Below are 18,135 nucleotides of genomic sequence, written 5' to 3'. Positions count from 1 at the left end.
AGTCTTGAATTTGCTTTATTTTTCTCTGCAGAAAGAACCCTGCACAGGCAATTCAAATTGAAACAAAATAAATATGTGAATATTCATGTAAAACTGTTCTGGCTAATGAACAATTATACACAATGTACAACTCTTCATGTTCACTGGGAGGGCTTACAAATGTACTATTTCCAACAAAAATGCACCAAAATGTCTCCATGCAAACTTATCAAAAGTGACCGAAAAAGGAGAAAAAACTTACCGATCATAGTTTTTTGTTTTGTTTTTTCTTTTTTACAATCACAAAAAAATAAAAACATCTAATTTTTTTGTTACATTTAGAGTAACTAAAGTGTGGCCACCATCTATTAAGATCTGGTTTTATGCTCCTAAAACATCTATGGTTACTGTAAAATTATGTCAACGATGAATTGGACTTAGGGCACTATTTGTAGTAAAAGGAAGATGATTTTGTTCACAGAATGTTAATAATCTGTGTCTGAGCCCTCTGCATTGTCCACATTCCGGGAGAGCATGTAATTGTCCATGTCTATAGACCTGCAATTATTGATTGCATAGCGCAAACGCTCTGCCATGATTACTTGACTGGAGTAGGGTGGGAGCCTCAGTTGAAAGAAACAAGTCTGTGAGGTAGGCAAGCTGTCGTAAGGCTGTGGAAACGGATAAAAGGTGGGACACTGGTAAGTTGTGAATCAAGTTAAAAATGCAACAATATCCACATTTCCATTGCCTCTACCATTCTCACATTCTATCTCAAATTCCTTTTAAGAAGCAGACTGACCTCCCTTGTTTACAGCATTTGTTCCACCCTTAAGTATGTCCAAAACCACTGTAGCACCTACTCTGCAAGTAACACAACCCACTACTGAATTCAGCCTTTTGAAAAGCTGATCACACTGCTGTTTAGAAGCCCACTGCTAAATACCAAACAATGTTCAAATTACATACCCTAGCGTGCCTTAGCATTAGGCAATCTGAGAGACACCCAACCAAATATGACAAAAAAAACCCTGTGAGCTGAGATTTTTGTCAAGTTTTTTGTTCATGTTGTTCACAGAGAATGCGTTTTCACTGCACAAAACCCCAATGAATGCATCCTGTATGTAAAACTATACACTGCAAACTCATTGCAGTGGTTTTAAAACATTAAGAGTTCACTAGTGGTATGTTGCTACTTACACAAAATTAAAAACAGAAAGAAAATTACTAAATGAAAAGAGATTGGAACAGTTAAAGTAGACAAAGGTTTGTTTCTTGTCTTTATGTCCAATCACCAGTTCCACCAATTAAATTAAGATGCAATTCATGCAGCCTGTGTCCTACACAACCAAAATGTCTGAGTTTATTAACTTAGAGCATATCCCATTCCATACTTTTTCTGTAAATTTACAGTTATGGAAATTGTCTCCTAGTGCCAAAGCACAGACTACACTTGAGAGGAAACAGTAATAATAATGATAATAATAATAATAGAAACACCAGTATCTTACCCTATCAACCTTCATTATTTGGAATCGCTGAGAGATATCAGCTGTGTTGGCTGGCAGTCGAGATCTTCCTGACACAAACCTCATGAAAAGGACTCTCTCCTCATTTGAAAATTCTTCCAGGGTGTGCCAGAACCACTGCACCAGCTGATGCTGCTCATCAACTTCTCTGTATCGCACAACCTTCTTCAGAACCTCAACTGATATTTCTGGCATTCCACAGACCATCTGCTCCAACTGCTTGGCAGTCAGAAGTGAAAGCAAAGGAACGGGAACAATCCAAGACATTCCTTCCCTGACAGCAGCCACCTAATGGCCAAAAACGGGAGAGACATTTGAAGTGCAACTGTGGGATCTCTGCCACTTCCTGGACTATCCAAACACAAAAGTAACTTCAGCTGAGAAATGGCATTGAGAGGCAAAATTACCAATGTCTTCTAAACAGAGCCTCCCACACACACAGCCCCTGCAAGGGCTGTATTTTTTCTCAAAATTCTAGAGAATATTACAGATATTTTTCATTGTAATTGCACATTAAAGAACGTGTTCTGATCCAACACTGAACTATTTAAAAAAACTACAACAACAAATAATGATGGCTAAACCAAGCAACTGTGTAAATAGATGAAAGACTTTGTTCCAATTCAGATGTATGATGAGAATGCTGTACTTGTTCTGCAAGACTTGGGATTTGGTACCTCTGATGAGGAAGATGTTTTCTAAGGCAGATGGTATCACACAGGCATCTTTACCTTATAATTAGAATGCTGCTCTCACAAATTACAAAATACACTATGCAATAGGTAATGAGCACTTCCCAAAACATATTGTGAAATATTTGCAGGATTTGTGTCATAACAAAAGCTAAATAGTTTCAAGCTAAACAAAGGTTTGTCAATAGTATTTACTTTAGCCATGTGTTGTTCACATGTCCACTTAGAGTACCCAGCATGCAAAACTGCAGGTTTTTTTCTCAAGAGGGGTTACTCAAATGGAAGACCAGCTCTGATTTCTAACACTCTTTTCCCAACTGAGTAATTATTCAGAAAAAACAAGACTAAAATTTTTAAAAGGGCCAAAACAGTTTGTGGGGAAGAAAAAATACAGAGAACCAAAAAGATGCAGAAAGCCAAACTTTTCTTATCACTGAATAAGCTGTAATGGAAATAGGCACAAATTACCCCCTGTTCCCACTAACAACAGGGACAAGTCACAATGAGGTTCTTACCTGTCGATCCATTTCATGGAGTCTGTACTCAATTGCCCTCTCCACATACTCTTTCCTGTTTGAAAAGGTAAGTGGGATACTGTTCCCTCCAGGGATTATGGGAACCATTTTACCATCAGCACTTTGGCCAACAAAAGAATCTAAAGGAATCATCTGTTATGCAAAACAGAAAAAGCATCAGTCACCCCAGTGATTCAAGCACAGCATTTTACTACAAGTCATCTAGAACTATAGTAAGATCACAGACCACTCTAAATGCACAAGTGCTTGTGCACTTAGAATGGAGACTGAAATTATTAGAAATACTGATGTGAAGGTCAATCTAATATAGTAACTGCTTTCAGAATAAATCCAGAAGTGCTGTCTTTCTTATCTTACCTCATGGAAATTTTCTTCAGTAATCCCACTGTCTTCAATGTGAAGAATGCTGTTGAGGGTCTGCACATAGAGCAGATCTACCTCCTCCAAATCCTCCAAGATGAGTGGGATACAACAAAGTTGCTTCCAGACCATTGGAGCCAAATGAAGATCTAATGGCTTTTTTGTACGAATAGCTACACCCATGAGAATGCCCAAGAACTTAAACTGCATCAGATGCTCATCTAAACATGCTGAAGGGTTAAAGAGAAATCTGAAAGGACAAAGAAGCAGTGAAAAAGAGTGTTATTTCTATGCTACCTCATTAGAAGTAAAAGGGAAAACACTTCTAAGCACAGCACAGTAACTGCCAGTGCACTTATCAGCAATTGTCCAAATAAACTTTTCCAAATAAGATTATTGTTATCTTTAGCTGTTAAAACATTGGACCCTGAGGGAGGCAGAACTCCTGAGCACAAAGCCTGGCATCTTGATGCTACTCTGAATTCTGCCATCAGCAATCCAGCAAGTCCACGTTAAAGCCATGCCCTGGTTCAAAATGAAGAGACAACATAGCCTGAAGGCAAAAAATACACTAGAGACAATCATGAAGTCTCATAATTTGGTATAAAGAAGTCGATGAAAGATTTAGATTTTAACCCACTACCATCTGCAATAAAGGCAAGTCCTGTACAACTCACCTATCCCTATTGTAGCCTACTTCAGCTGTAGCATTTGGGGAAGGAATAAGCAGGTCTACTATTCCAGTTTCCAGTTCCTTAAAAATCAACAACAAAAAAGCCTTCTTAGAAAGAGGGAAAGCAAACTTAAGACAGAAGTATTAAGACATTTTAGCATTACAAGACAGAATATTTCACTACGGTGATGATTACTCCTTACAAATTCATATGAAACACTGAGAGAAGGTAAACATGGTAGGATGATTTTAAGTAGTAAAGACATGTTTATTTCATGACCTGTCTTTATGTCAGGCTACAATATTTTTTTCCCTGGGACTGCACTGTGATACATTCCTGTTACACATTCCCAAAATATTCACAGACGTACCTGACACATTTCTGTAATGGTGTCATCAAACACTCCACCTGCATCATCAGCTCCTTCTCCAACAAGCTTCACTTTCCAGGCACGGGAGGGTAAGCGAAGGTCTGATGCATTCAGCTTTACCACTTGCCTTGCTATCTGGACAAAAATGGGCTTGCACTTCCGACCCCTTTGGGGGAGAGACACACAGCCAATAATGTAACTCACAATCATGGAAAAGCTCTGAGTCACTGGATCAACAAAGCTGTCCAGAGAGAACTCAGAACTGCAGAACAGAGGGCAATGTATGAACCTCAGCATGCACACAAGGTGTAAGCCAAGGCCTGTGAGAGCAGCACTGACCTGGTGGAGATCCTTTTCACAGTGATCTGGGGCCCGTAGTTCTTGCCCTGCACCATGGTTTTGCCTATGGAGCGCACCATGGGCAGGGTGTACACCCGCGGAGCCAGCAAGGGCCGGAGCTGTCCCTGCACGATCCCCCACGTTCCAGCATTGTAATGAGATGTACTGTTCTGCAATGAAGCACCAATGAGAATAAATGTATCAATAAAGGATGTCATTCCATTCTTAACTGAATAACAGGGCTTCAGTGTTTCAGGACACAGATCAGCACTTTTTGGTTTTAGTTTTGAGGCTTGTAAGCTTTTGGAAACCAGAGCATATCACTTGCCAGTGATAGCATAAGTGAAAAAGTAAAGCAATACCTTCAAGAAGTTTGCTTTATTATGGAATTATTTATTTTTAAATTTTTTTTGCAAAGAAATTACAGAGCCTATTACTAAGGTCCATCTAGATCTGGTCAGAAACTCTCTAGCAGAACAACAAAGCCAAGTCAGTTTTTTCCAGTGGAATTTTACCTGGTTATTGGGACTGAGGTTCAGTAATCGCCATGAAGAGTACATGAGGTCAGAGAAATGGTAGAGCAGTCTCAGCCTTGCTCTCACTGTATGAATGCTCACTTCTTTCAGTGCCCCATACTGGGGTGGAATGGCATCAGGTAAACCAAGCTGCAAAGGCACTGAAACACCTGCCACAGAAAGAGAAACCAAACACTTGTTTGAGAAAGAGAAGGTGTATTGCTTTGGCTTGGATTAAGCTGATTTTCCTCTCAGTAGCTTCTAAGGTGCTCAACTGCCTACTGGAGTCAAACCACAACAGAAGCCAAACTGAGAGTAAGATAATTTGTATATTAAACAAAACAAGGTATGGATATAAAAAAAACCAATTTTGTCCTAAATATCCAGAAATTCTTGTCACACTCACAGCCCAGGAGACACCAGGACTACAGAAAAGGCCAGGCCAAAGCCCAGCTGCTCACCTGGAGCGCGAGGGGGGACGGGCGGAGCTGTCCAGGCTGCGCTGTGGCAGCGGCCGGCCGAGATCTGCCGCACGTTCTTGCCCTGCAGCACCGTCACCAGCGTGGGCTCCCGCACGTGGTTGGTGTGGCCCAGCCCCAGCTGCCAAAAGGCAACAATCAACAACTGATGGTATTGCTACAACTCTCCAAGCAAGAATTCAGAGAAGATGATAAAGAAATCATATTTGTTTACAGCATATATTGTGATAAAAAGTATCTGCCATCTATATATATTCACCTTTTCTCTTTGACAAAATACAGCATCTGCACCCAACAAGGGTAACAGATCCAAGTGTCAGAGACCTGAAAACAGCTGGAGACTTCTCAAAAAAATCTCTCCCAGACTGAGAATCTGATCCACGCTGCTAAGTCCTGTATTTCAGTCTCTCATACATAGACAGCAAAGCTCCTACATCTCCCCTGTGCTATTTAAACAGCATTTTTGTTCTAGAATGTAAATCCTGGTTTACAAAAACACAGTTGTTTTTTTTTTTTTTAGTAAATGTAAACATTTACTGAAGCTGTTGTGACTTTTTGTCGAGTTTCACATCATATCCTAATTTCATATTCTGTGAGTTAAAAATTTCATATCAAAAAAGTGTATTTTTCCCCACTTCATATAAAACCAGTATTTTGAACCACAAGAAAAATCATATAAACAGCTTTCAGAATGAATTTCTCTACATTTTTACACTATTTTTTCTCTTCCAAAAATACAAAGTACCATATTAAAAAAACCACTAATAAAAGTAATTTAAAATAGACACCTCAAATAAAATCCTCAAAAATTATTCCAAACACTTTGCTCAACAAGGCTTCTCAAAAACTCAGTCTTAGAACACCACAGGATGAAGTTTGCCCCAAACTTCATGAAACACCAGTAGCTAATACATCCAGAGACTCTTTCTAAAATTTTTAGCCTGCAGTAGAAAAATATGAGTAATGTATGTGGTAAAGGAGGAGAATTTCTCATTTACCACGTTTTTTCTGACTTCAAAAAATCATTCCTTTGAAGAGGTTCATTTATATTTTCATTATGGAAAGTATCTATAGAGCTCAAAAATATGATTGACATCAACCATAAATATTTTAATGTTGAAAAGATGACAGCTTAAGAATTCGGAGAAAATCTGCAAGCTTGAATTAGAGTAATTTAGGTAGCATGTTTGGAGTGCTTTCCCAAACTGGTACCATGAAAGAGCAGAGAGAGTAAACAAGAATAGAAATTGCCTAAAACATGATTGTGCTGAGGGGTGAAGGAGGGAAAGAAAATCAAAGGAAAGCCAAAGGAAAGCCATGCCCAGCACAGCTGTGTAGGGCAGCAAGAGGCTCCCAGAGGTCAGGACCAGGGAGCAGGATGTACCTGGCCTTCGGAGTTGCTTCCCCAGGCGTAGACATCCCCCGTGGAGGACAGGGCCAGCGTGTGCTCGGCGCCCACGGCGATGTCCTCGATGAACACCCCGGCCAGCAGCGGCACCTGCTGCGGCCGGTTGTGGTTGCGGGCGCGGCCCTCGGGCAGCCCGATCAGGCGATCTGCAAGGGCAAGCACCAGGCTCCAGGAGCAAGCAGCACTCTGGGGAATTTCATTACAGCACAAGCAGGGGAGGGACAGACAGATCTGTACAGCCCTGGGGCTGGGACACGAGGGGAACCCTTTAGGGACAGAGTGTGGGTGTTCCCTGCAAACTAGTGCTGCCTACAGTGCTCGTTTACACTTTATCCATGGTCAGTCAGAAACAAGACCAAATTCTACTAAACCAAGGCCTCTAGATTTAAATGCATGGGTTTATAACAAACATGAATTAACTGACTTCAGAAGTTTCTGCATGTTTCATTTAGTGCACATGGAAATCCTCCTGCCCAGACTGTTAAACGTGTGAAGTATGTGCACTTAATTAGACAATGCAAACTTTGAAGTAACCCAATGGTTTTGGATGTGTGAAATTCAATGAAGTTCTAGGAAAATGCTCTTCAAAAAGTAAATTAGTAAAATGAAAGGTGTTCTGAGATCAAACTAGACAAAGCTACAAATCTGGATTTCAGGTGTACATTAAAATTGCATTGTTCAAGTTTCAAAATCTACATTAGGGCAACATGTTTCTAAAAAGTAGCATTAGATCAATCTTAGAAACATGTCTTAATATTCTTCCTTTTCACCTGCAATTTACACATTTCCATGTTTATTTCTAAACATGGAAATGTCAAAAGAGCAGTTTGTCTTACCTTGGCCAAAAGTATACACGTGACCATCTTTTGTCAGTGCAACCGAGAACTGAGTTCCACAGGCAACTTTTTTTATTCCAATTCCACAAAGAATATCCACTTTCTACAGGGTAAAATAAAAGGAAAACAAGCTATAGTATTACAGGGCTATAAACAGAAAGCAAACAAAAATTCAATCTGTAACTCCTGCTTTCAAAAAAAATTTTTTTATTCCCACTGTGCAGCACAAACATTGTAGGACTATTTTAATTAACACTTGGAAATTAGTACAGGAAACAGAAACATTTTTTTTAATGGAATGAACACCTTATTCCATGTATGATGATTCAAAATATCTATTTTTCCTGGAAGTGAGGGGGAGTGGCATGGGAAGAAGTAGATGGGTGTGGAAACAACCTTCTCCCCAGTTTCCAAAGGAAATCTCTCTTTTCTAAGACAACCCTCAGATTTTGACTATTTATACTGCTACTGGGTCACAGTTGCTATGTTGTACACAAAATTCTGGAGAGTACCAGGCTCAGAATAATGTATCATCAGAAATATTTGTGCCAGATTGTGTAACAACAGCATGGAATTAATAACATCTGCAAATCACACTCTCAACGCTGTGCAATATCTTTAAGAGCACTGAAAGTTTATGCAAAGAATCATTTCCTTGGAAATCTAACCTGTGGTGAGGACTTGGCAGTAGAATTTCCCAAACCAAGTTTACCATAATCTCCATCTCCAAAAGCCCAAACCATTGAGCCGTCTGTTGACACGGCCACAGTGTGATTGAGGCCACAGGCAACCTGGGTGAGAGATATAATGTTATTGCCACTGCTTTTGCTGGTTACTAACTCAAACATACCAGCAACTCTTAAGAAGAAAAACTGTGCTTTAAAAATGAACTATCCTTGTAAAACCACTAAAACTTCCACTGCTTATTAGAGCGTCTTAAAGACCCTTAGGACTGAAAAAATACAGCAGTGTTTTATCATCACTTGCTTTATCTCAGCTCATGGAACCAAAGGATGGTATTATGGCAAACATGTTCCCTGTTTAAAAATATATTTTAAAAATCTCATTAATTCATGTGTAAAAATGCCCAAATCTTGAAATGTTAAAAACATAGGCAGTTTTGCACAAAGATGATCAAAAGACTCAGGAAAGTAAGTATTTAAAAAATCATGCATACTCAAATTCTGCCATCATAATCAAAATAAAAGCCATGGTTAAAAACCACAATTGAACACTTAAGTATGTTAAAAACACAAGCTTTAAACAAATATACAATGCTAATATTAGATAAACCATGCCTGGCCAATCTGGTAACCTTCCAGCGCAGTCACTCTTTCTGGAAGTTTCTTATTTGAAGTATTTCCAAGCCCCAACCGACCATAATCACCATTTCCAAAGGTAAAAAGTTTGCCATCTGCTGTCACCACAGCTGAGTGTTTGAAGCCACATGACATCTAGAAGTAAAATAAGAATTATTTTTACACTCATTTTATACTTGGAAGTTTATATTGACTATTACATGTACATATGTAATACCTTTATTGACCCTAAACCATATTCCTTTTAAAAGAGCTAAAATACAGACATTTTAGTACTAACGATTTCTCCAGCAACTCATCTCTTAACTCTCTTCAGTGGCAATGTTATGGAGGGGGACTGGAGGATATTTGCATGAAGAATTTGCTGTGTGATAATCCTATTTTTTTGCAAAGAAACCTCCAGTCAAAAGCAAATATGTGCATTGTTAGTACTTAGGAGGAGGTCTTGGTGACCAGTTTTGTAGGCTAAAGTCACCTGACAAGAATGAAGGGAAACTTATAAATCATGTCAGCATTTTGATCATCTTTAAATCACCCCTTTCTTCCATGCTCTATTTTTCGTCCTCTCCAGTACCAACTGTCGATTAATATATCTGTGGTATTGACATCCTTTAACTGGAAACAACCACCCTGGTTCATAAAGCCCAGAGAATTAAAAAGTTGCCTGTTTTCATGCAGTGCTACAGCACTGGCTTTCCAGGCCTGCAGCTGGAGGGAAAAAGAAGTATTTTTGAAACCTGCACGACTTCTTCTCCCTGCAGAGCCTCGATCTGCCTGGGCCGGCGCTGCCTGTCGCTGTTCCCGTGGCCCAGCTTGCCATAGTCCCCATCTCCCCAGCTGAAGACTTCCCCACTCTCTGTCAGAGCCATGGAATGTCCATCAGAGCCACAGGAGGTCACCAGCTGTGTCACCACAAAGCCTAGCAAAGACAAGTGAGAAAACAAAGCTTAGCATCGCCTAGAGCAAACTCTTACATAGATTTATCCATGGGTGCTTTGTGGCAGCCAGTTAGGTCTGGGGAAAGGAACAAACTGCATTAAGGTTTCTTTTTATAGCAATTAATTTACTTTTAATTCAATCAAAATCTTTGTTTTCTTATGGAGAACTTACACTTCTGTCCTGCCATTAGTACTGAAATTAAATGTTCGTAATTTGAGCAAACAATTTTCCCTGAAGCCTTCTTAAAATTAAAGAATTTTAACATACTATTTAAATCTTAAAGAAATATGAAGATCTTGTTTATTTGTTCAAATTTTAAATTAGAATCTACAATATTTAAACTAGTAAATCTGCAGAAGAGCATCAGAATTGTTTTGTTAGAAACAATTATACTAACTACCAAACTGCTTATTTATGCTCCATCACTGGATTCCTCTCAAATACAACAGTTTTACCTTGCAGTGCTGAAATGACAGTTAAGACATGAAGATCATCAGAATTTCCTTGTCCCAGTCGCCCATAGCTCCCTTCACCACAAGCCAAAACTGTGCCATTGGCTTGGATGACAAAAGTACAATTCTGACCACAAACCACCTAGGTTAGAAAGACATGAAGGAATGTTAATAAAGTATATGCTAAATGCAGCATTGCTGCAATACTTGCATTACAGCACACCATTTCCTTTTAATTTGTTTTCTTTGCAAATATATAAAGACAATATTCCATCAAGCCAATGCTATTTCAGGAAGCCTAACTGTCACATGTATTATGTGAAAGTTGTATTTTAAAATCACGTTCACATAAAATAATTCTGTGTTGTCAGATTTGAGTGGCTTCTTGGTTTGAATTTGCTAAATAATTTAAGATTTCCTTTCTAGTGAAACCCATGTTTTGAGATATTTAGAGTTAATTCAAACAACAAATTGAAAAGACATTTAGAGAGGGATTTTGACAAGCTTTACAAACAACAGATGGCAAATGATGAAATCATGACTGGTTCTAAGTGATCACCTGCTGGGCCTGGGAGAATGAAGGTGCTGCCACTGGGATCATGACATTTCTGCCAGCCTCTGCCAGCTGCCCGTGCCGTCCTGCTCCCCACAGGTACACGTCACATTTGCCTCCCAAGTGCCAATCCTAGGGAAGAGCATGAAAGAAGCCTTTAGAACAAGTGCACTTTCAACAGCTTGCCATATTACAAAAGAATAAAAACCCCTCCAAAGCAACCCAAACCCTCCAAACAAACAATTTCACTGACCTCTGGCCTTGATGTTGCCCAAGACATGATCTGTTCATCCATGCCATTGATCCACTTACTGTTATCCTACAAAGCAAAAGCCACATTTACCATGTTCAGTGCAAGAGATGCACATTCTTTTTTGTTATACAATATATATTTCCCTAAGAACAATATTTAAATTATTCTAAACAAAAATGCATGCAGACTAGCAATGACACTGTTATCCATGACTTGTGATCCAAATCAATGGAAGAAAAACTAAATTCATGATGAAGTAATCTTTTTCTATTTACTGATATATAGGGTGTTTTGAACTTTCAATTGCAAACACTGGCTTGAAATGTTTTAAGCTTGCTTATAAAAAATTCCTAATAAAAAATTTCTGGTTTGGTTTACATAACAAGTCATGAAGAAAATTGACACTAGCAAAATAATGCAGGATAAGAATGTCACAAAATGATACTCTTAAAATAGCACTACATTTCTTCCTTTCACACATGAAAATTACTGTCATAGTTTTGGGTTGTTATGTATTTTGGGTTGTTATGTAATGTGCAACTGACTAGCACTCATTACACACACGCACAGACAGAGCAATCTTAACAGTATATTTTCACCAGTTAATTAAAAAATAAACTTATTGCTGGTGCTTATATTACTAAATATAAATGTTTACAGTTCAGAGATTTCACTGCATCACAGTGTGTGCTCAGTAACAACACACTTGGCTGTTAAGACAATATATGAACTTTTACCATCAGGAGAGTAAGCTCATCCTCTGGAACAGGCTCCAGGTCAGGCACAGTGAAGGACTCTGGGAACTGAGCTCCCTTGGCCAGGGCTTCAGCAGCTTTTATGGTAGTGGAGAAGCACTCGAGCCAGGCCCACTCCGTAGGGTTCCAGGCAGAGGGGTCAGGTAGGCAGCTCTGGTGGTGGGGGGGCACGGGGGGGTTGCAGAGCAGCTGGTCCAGGTGCAGCCCCACGGCCAGGGATGCCAAGCACTGCATGTAGGGGCTGTGAACCAGCTGGTCCCCACACACCACATGGGGCTGCAGAGCAGCAGGGAGGAAAAGGGAGCATCCAGTTAGAAACATACACCAATCACTTCAAAATACAAGTCCTTAAAAGCTAGCCCTGTAGAACAGTACCTTCCTCCAATGCTTAAACAAAGCTTTTCTAATATTTTAAATATTTTCAAATTAGGAGACTACTAGCTTTGAGAATAGTGAAAGATATTTCAAGTAGAATGTAGGAAAGTCTTCTGGGTTCTCTGGTGAAAGACTGAATCCAGCTGAGATCTAAAGAGTGAACTGTCAGCCATGAATGCTAACAAGCACTGGCACTTCTCCTACCTTCTCATAGGCGTACTGCTCCTGCAGCATCACGGGCAGGCGCTCCAGGAAGGCGCGCATGCACGGGGCCATGTTCAAGCCCAGAACTCCCTGCTGCTTCAGCGCCGTCCTGCACGTCGCCAGCACGTGATTGGAGGAGATCCACTCCGAGGTGCAGTTCACCACCAACACGTCCTGTTCAACAGCAGTCACATTGGAAATTAAAAATTCACACAGCAGGATCATTCAGCTCCATTGATTGGTTTCCATAGGGGCCAGAAAACACACAGGCTCAAACATTTCTGTCTCACCTTTGATCTGTTAGAGCAGGCAGCAACTCCAACCTCAGGGATCCACACAGCAGTCTGGATAGCTCCAGACCCTATCACAACACTCTGCAACACTGAACCATCCTAGGGAGAGAAGGGGTTGGAGTCAGGTGCAAACAGAGCTACAGCTCTGTTCAAGTGCATACACATTCCTAAGGGATGATACTCTCACAAGCTTTCAATTACTACTTAAAAACTGAACAGCTTAATCTAAAAGCAGAAACTCCTCATTTTTATCATATTAAGGAGATAATATAACTAAGGATTTAAAAGTGTTTAATATTCCACATTATCTAGCGCTTTAAATTAGAGTCCTCAACATAAGAGAATATTGTTCTTAACTATAACAAAAGCAGCTGGTTCTGTAAAGCCTAACTAACATGACCAACTCTACAGAATCAATCAATACTGAACCATAAAGTACTTCAATGCTAAGTACAATTTCAATTTATACTTCATCATTTATTATGTTATAAGACTATTTTACACCACACTTTCTCTAATGTATCTAGCATGTGGTGAGGTGGAAGTTGGTCTGGTACCTTGACCAGGTCAGATACTCTTACTAAGAATGAGAATCAAGGCACACAAAGATGATCTTACCCGTAAAGACCAGATATTCATGAGGCCACCAAGGCCCCCAGACACCAAGGCCAGCCCATCAGGACTGAAAGCAACAGTGCGGACAGGAGTGATGTGTCCTCTCAGCTGGAACACACACTTCACCTCCACTGCCTTCCTGTATCCATCCTGCAAGCAAACACACACTTGTGGAACACAGCACTACTTCCAGGAAATGGAGTAGCATGACATGTCTGTATTCTGCAATAAATACTGACAATACACACACAGAGCAAAGTTCCACTAAATAATTTAAAAACACCCAGGCCCATGACAATATTTTATAGATAACTTGATCACATTATCAGCTTTCTTCCCCTTACAAAATGCCATCAACATCAAAGACCACATTACAATTTATGTAGGTGAAAATCTTCACTCTTTATCTACAAAAAACTTTGAACTCTCACTAAATTTTAGGATAAACTGATCAACTTTTAAAGGAAAGAAAACAGACCAAAATATAATCTTCAGCCTTAATTTTAAATAAATGTTTCAATTTCCTATTCTGAAACTGCCCACACATACACAAATGCAATGTAAACTTTTTTAGCAAATTTCTTCTCTCAGGAAACTTTGAGATTCAAGTAACTCACTCACACTCTTCTCTTTCAACTTCACAATGAGCAAAGAGAATTTCTTACACACCAAGTTTTGTCCTTTTACCTTGGCACTTGTTTCTTGTTCCCACCATCCCTCTGAGCATGCTGAGCTGGACTGCAATGTGATTATGATGTCCTGGGGAACAGTCCAGACACACACCAAACCATTGTGGCATCCCCTAAAGCATGGCAAGTGACATTAGAAAAACAAAATAAAGATATTAATTAACAAAATATCAGGGGTCTCATATTAACTTATATACCAGTAGTCTTCAGGCCCTTCCTATAAAACCACATTGCATCAGTCAATCTAAAGTAGAAGGGCCTGTTCCCACTGGGTCAATGCAATTTTTTCCTATTCCTCACACGCTGTAGCTTTTCCATTTCTATTAACAACATATTCTCAGAAAAAAAATTTGGATGAAGCAAAAAAATTCCAAGCAGGACTAGCATCCACAAATCATGGAGGAAACAGCTGGGTCACTCTTTTTATTTGAATTCTGGAATTTCATAAATCTCATGACAAGTAACTTACTGAAAGAATATTATTTTTTAAAAACAAACCCTTTTCTTTGCTACTGACACTACAGACTGGAAGAAAACTCCTGCAGAAGAGCTACAGAAACAACAACAAAGCAATGACTCACGTAGCTAACAGGAGCTGGGCCTTGGGTCCTTTCCCTGGCAGGGCACACCAGGCAATGCCATTCACCAGGGCTGGGTGGGACAGGGAGTGCAGGCGCCTCCAGCACCCTCCCAGACACCCCCAGAGCTTCACTGTCTCCTCTTTGGCACAGGTCAGGAGAATCTTACCAGTTGGATCCCATTTCATACTGACAACTGTATCCTGTTGGATTTAAAAAAATGAAAAGTTGGTATGAAGTAACACAGTAATGAGGAGGAGATTTAACTCTCAGAGCTAATGTAACTTTTAAGTACTAATAACAAAAGTATTTTCTTCTCATAAAAATCACAGATAGCGAGTTGCAATTATAAAGTCATAATGCCACAATTCAGAACTATCAAATTAAAAAGACTTCAAAAAGTTTGCTGAAAGAAACTAAATGGGAAACATAGAAAAAGATGTTTTCTTTTTACTGCAAACCCTTCTTGATTATTTTTCCCCAGAAACAGCTTTCAGTCCGAGGCAGGAAAAGAAGACAGCCCATAGCAAGAAGGCAAGTACAGATTTATTGCCACAGTGTGGGACTGCCCTGCTTCACACAACCAGAGCAGCTCTTGGAAGCTAATCAGGATGCTCTTACTACACCTGCATTTGAGGAATTCTGCTCTTAGCCTAACAAATAATTAATGGACTATTAATGACTCATTATTACATTCTGGCCAAGGAAAGGTTCTAAAGCTTTGCAACTGCATATTTAGAAAAACACCTTTTGCTTTGCACAGGAAGTTAAACAAAAACATGTGACATAATCAAAATTAAAATTTATTATGAGTACTCTTACCAAGTAAAACACTTAGTCTTTTAAACCCAGTCAATGCACAGCTGTCTGCTTAATTCAATTCCATCACTGTATGTACATACACTTCACAGTGTCTGATAGCAAAGATATCAAGTTTATCTTTCTTTTTTTTTTTTACATTTGGATACTGTTCCTTCAGAGTACATTACATTAATATGTGTATCAGAAATAAGTGTGAATTTTTAAAATAAAATTCACTTGTCTTTATAAATAGCTTTCAAATAGAACAGCTTAAACAGATTTTATCTACAAATAAAATTTTTACCTACAAAAAGCCTATGTTAGTTTAATAAAGACCAGCTCTACCTTATGTGCATCAATGAGAACGACTCCTCCTTTCTCAGTCGGTTCCTTTGTTCCTAGGAGCAATTTTCCATCTGAATAGCCAACAGCAAATGGTCTGTCTTCACTGAACCAGGCCAGGCATGTGACAGACACTGCACGAACAGACAACACAAACATTCATTAAACTAAACTGAACCTCACTCCTAATCAAAGAGGTTTTTGCAGTGCAGTTGTCTAAACTATGAAGTACATAACAATGTCCACAACCACCAAGGTCACTTAACATATTCTGGTCTGAAAATTTTCCTGAACTCATATGATAAAGATAAAACTGAGTGTCACTAATGACAGCTGTTGAGATTGTTTTTGCACTAGTTTGCTCATTCTTCTCTTTATGAAAAAACTGAATTTACATTCCTGGTATAGTGAAAAGAACTATACCAGGTAAAAGAAAAAGGGTAGACTGAATCTCATACATGTATCTGAGATAGGCTTCTAAAAAATGCTCTGAAAACAACTTACCTCCCCTAGCAAGTAGATATTGCTTCACTTGATTCTGCCAAAAATATCTGTGAGGCTTCCTGAAGAAGCCAGATGCAAAACCACACAATACTACTAAAAATCTGCTACTTGATGTCCTTTGGGACTGAAGCTATAAAGGAAAAATGCAATCATTGAGGAATTCAAATGAGACTCTGCAGGCCATCTGCAGAAAGAGCAGACACTGCAGGGGATCACTACTGTTTGTCCACAAGGGCAAGGAATGGCAGGATTTTAAGGATTTTACCAGATTACTGCCCACTGTTTGCCTCTGCTGTGGAGGAATCAGGGTGCAGATAAAGATCCCACAGACTCTTCTCCTCCCATGAACCAGAAATCATATCCCATGAATAATAACCAAAAATTATTATATACTTCTTTAACAAAAAGTGGGAATGTGTTCACAATTTTAATTTCAAATACTGATGCAGTTTCTTACCATCCTTTCTGTAACAGTGTTCCAGTTCCAGCCTGTGCATGGCTGAAATATCCACAACTTCAATAAGAGCCAGAGACCCATCCATGCGCCCAATTAACAACAATTCTGGAGCATCTCCTGTCCATGCTGTAGCTGGCCCTTCTTCTGGCCAGGCTAGAGCAGATACCCAGTGAGACTGAAGATCCAATAAGCCTTTTCCTCCTAGGAGATCAAAAAGCCTGTTAAAACTACTTCGTTTTCATAAAGAAAAGAAAACAATAATACTTTCCCATGGGAAAGTTTTCTTTTTCCATGGGGAAAAAAAATCAAGAGATCTTACTGAGAGCTAGGACACACTACAAATCCACCTAAGTTACAAGAATACAACACGATGGTTCACTAACCTATGCAGATACAAAATCTAGAGAACAAATCTCATGTATCATTCAATTGAGGTAGTTTTTCTAAGGAAGGAAGCTGAATTCTTCAGTACTCAGTAAATTTATACTTTTTTGGGGTCTATCTATTACCACAGGCACAGTAACTCATGATGTTTCTAACTGCAAAGCAACAAAACGAAGTTTACAAACTACAGGGATTAAAACCCTCCTCTCAAAGATGTGTATCACATATCCACTTGGGGTTAGTGCCTTTCTCAAATTAAACATGTTCACAAGAGACTGTGGGAGATGGTAGGCATTTAACTGGACAGTTAAACACTGGTGTAAACAAACATGCAGTGACTTGGCAGCTCCCCATATTTCTATGCTGGACCAGGAACCACCCACAGGCAGCTCAGGACATACCATTGACTTGCCAGATGTTCACCATCTTTTCTGTAGCTCCAGCCAGGTACTTGCCACTGATGCTCCAACAGACAAGAGATAAACTAAGGTCACTGGGTGACCCCAGACCTTCTTCAGAGTCACCCTCTCTGTAATAGAATAAAAGAATTAAATTAAGAGGGCATTTCCTTTAAGCAGACAGGAAAACCTAGAACTCATAAAATATCTGCACTAGAACCCCGAGTCCCGCCATTGCAGTAGATTTAAATAAAATGCTTTTCTGCTCACAGTATTACATTCCCTCTGAAACCACGTCAAATTACAGAATGAGATACTACTTATTTCCCAGAAACTTCCAAATTAGGTTTCAAATGGAAACTCTTTACCTATTTCATCTCAAATTTAACATCTTCAGCAAAGACAAAATTTTCTGGGAAGTCATGAAATGAAACATGGACAAGAATAGCATGGACAAGAAATAAAAGAGGCACATCTTACTATCAATTCTAATTTAAACTCTTCCTC

General features: G+C 39.3%; 1 protein-coding gene across 6 annotated transcripts in view; it reads right to left on the bottom strand.

Annotated features, from left to right (window-relative positions):
- Positions 1-18,135, bottom strand: part of HERC1 (HECT and RLD domain containing E3 ubiquitin protein ligase family member 1) — an 80,777-nt gene continuing 62,642 nt past the window's right edge. For all 6 annotated transcript variants that reach the window (XM_058033056.1, XM_058033062.1, XM_058033058.1 and 3 more), the window contains exons 53-78: positions 17,632-17,759; positions 16,847-17,047; positions 15,889-16,019; positions 14,746-14,945; positions 14,163-14,277; positions 13,479-13,625; positions 12,858-12,959; positions 12,568-12,741; positions 11,971-12,264; positions 11,234-11,299; positions 10,987-11,112; positions 10,431-10,569; positions 9,774-9,955; positions 9,016-9,171; positions 8,386-8,508; positions 7,718-7,820; positions 6,858-7,027; positions 5,456-5,594; positions 4,995-5,164; positions 4,480-4,649; positions 4,141-4,306; positions 3,774-3,850; positions 3,094-3,346; positions 2,716-2,868; positions 1,491-1,796; positions 1-650 (exon numbers count right to left, since the gene is read on the bottom strand). In XM_058033056.1, the coding sequence (XP_057889039.1) occupies positions 465-650; positions 1,491-1,796; positions 2,716-2,868; positions 3,094-3,346; positions 3,774-3,850; positions 4,141-4,306; positions 4,480-4,649; positions 4,995-5,164; positions 5,456-5,594; positions 6,858-7,027; positions 7,718-7,820; positions 8,386-8,508; positions 9,016-9,171; positions 9,774-9,955; positions 10,431-10,569; positions 10,987-11,112; positions 11,234-11,299; positions 11,971-12,264; positions 12,568-12,741; positions 12,858-12,959; positions 13,479-13,625; positions 14,163-14,277; positions 14,746-14,945; positions 15,889-16,019; positions 16,847-17,047; positions 17,632-17,759 (4,177 nt within the window). In that variant the 3' untranslated portion in view covers positions 1-464. The remainder of the gene's footprint in view (positions 651-1,490; positions 1,797-2,715; positions 2,869-3,093; positions 3,347-3,773; positions 3,851-4,140; positions 4,307-4,479; positions 4,650-4,994; positions 5,165-5,455; positions 5,595-6,857; positions 7,028-7,717; positions 7,821-8,385; positions 8,509-9,015; positions 9,172-9,773; positions 9,956-10,430; positions 10,570-10,986; positions 11,113-11,233; positions 11,300-11,970; positions 12,265-12,567; positions 12,742-12,857; positions 12,960-13,478; positions 13,626-14,162; positions 14,278-14,745; positions 14,946-15,888; positions 16,020-16,846; positions 17,048-17,631; positions 17,760-18,135) is intronic.

Source organism: Melospiza georgiana, chromosome 13, assembly GCF_028018845.1.
Source record: "Melospiza georgiana isolate bMelGeo1 chromosome 13, bMelGeo1.pri, whole genome shotgun sequence".
Classification (NCBI taxonomy): domain Eukaryota; kingdom Metazoa; phylum Chordata; class Aves; order Passeriformes; family Passerellidae; genus Melospiza; species Melospiza georgiana.
Note: the sequence above shows the minus strand (reverse complement) of the source record. Positions and strands in the feature narration are given on the sequence as shown.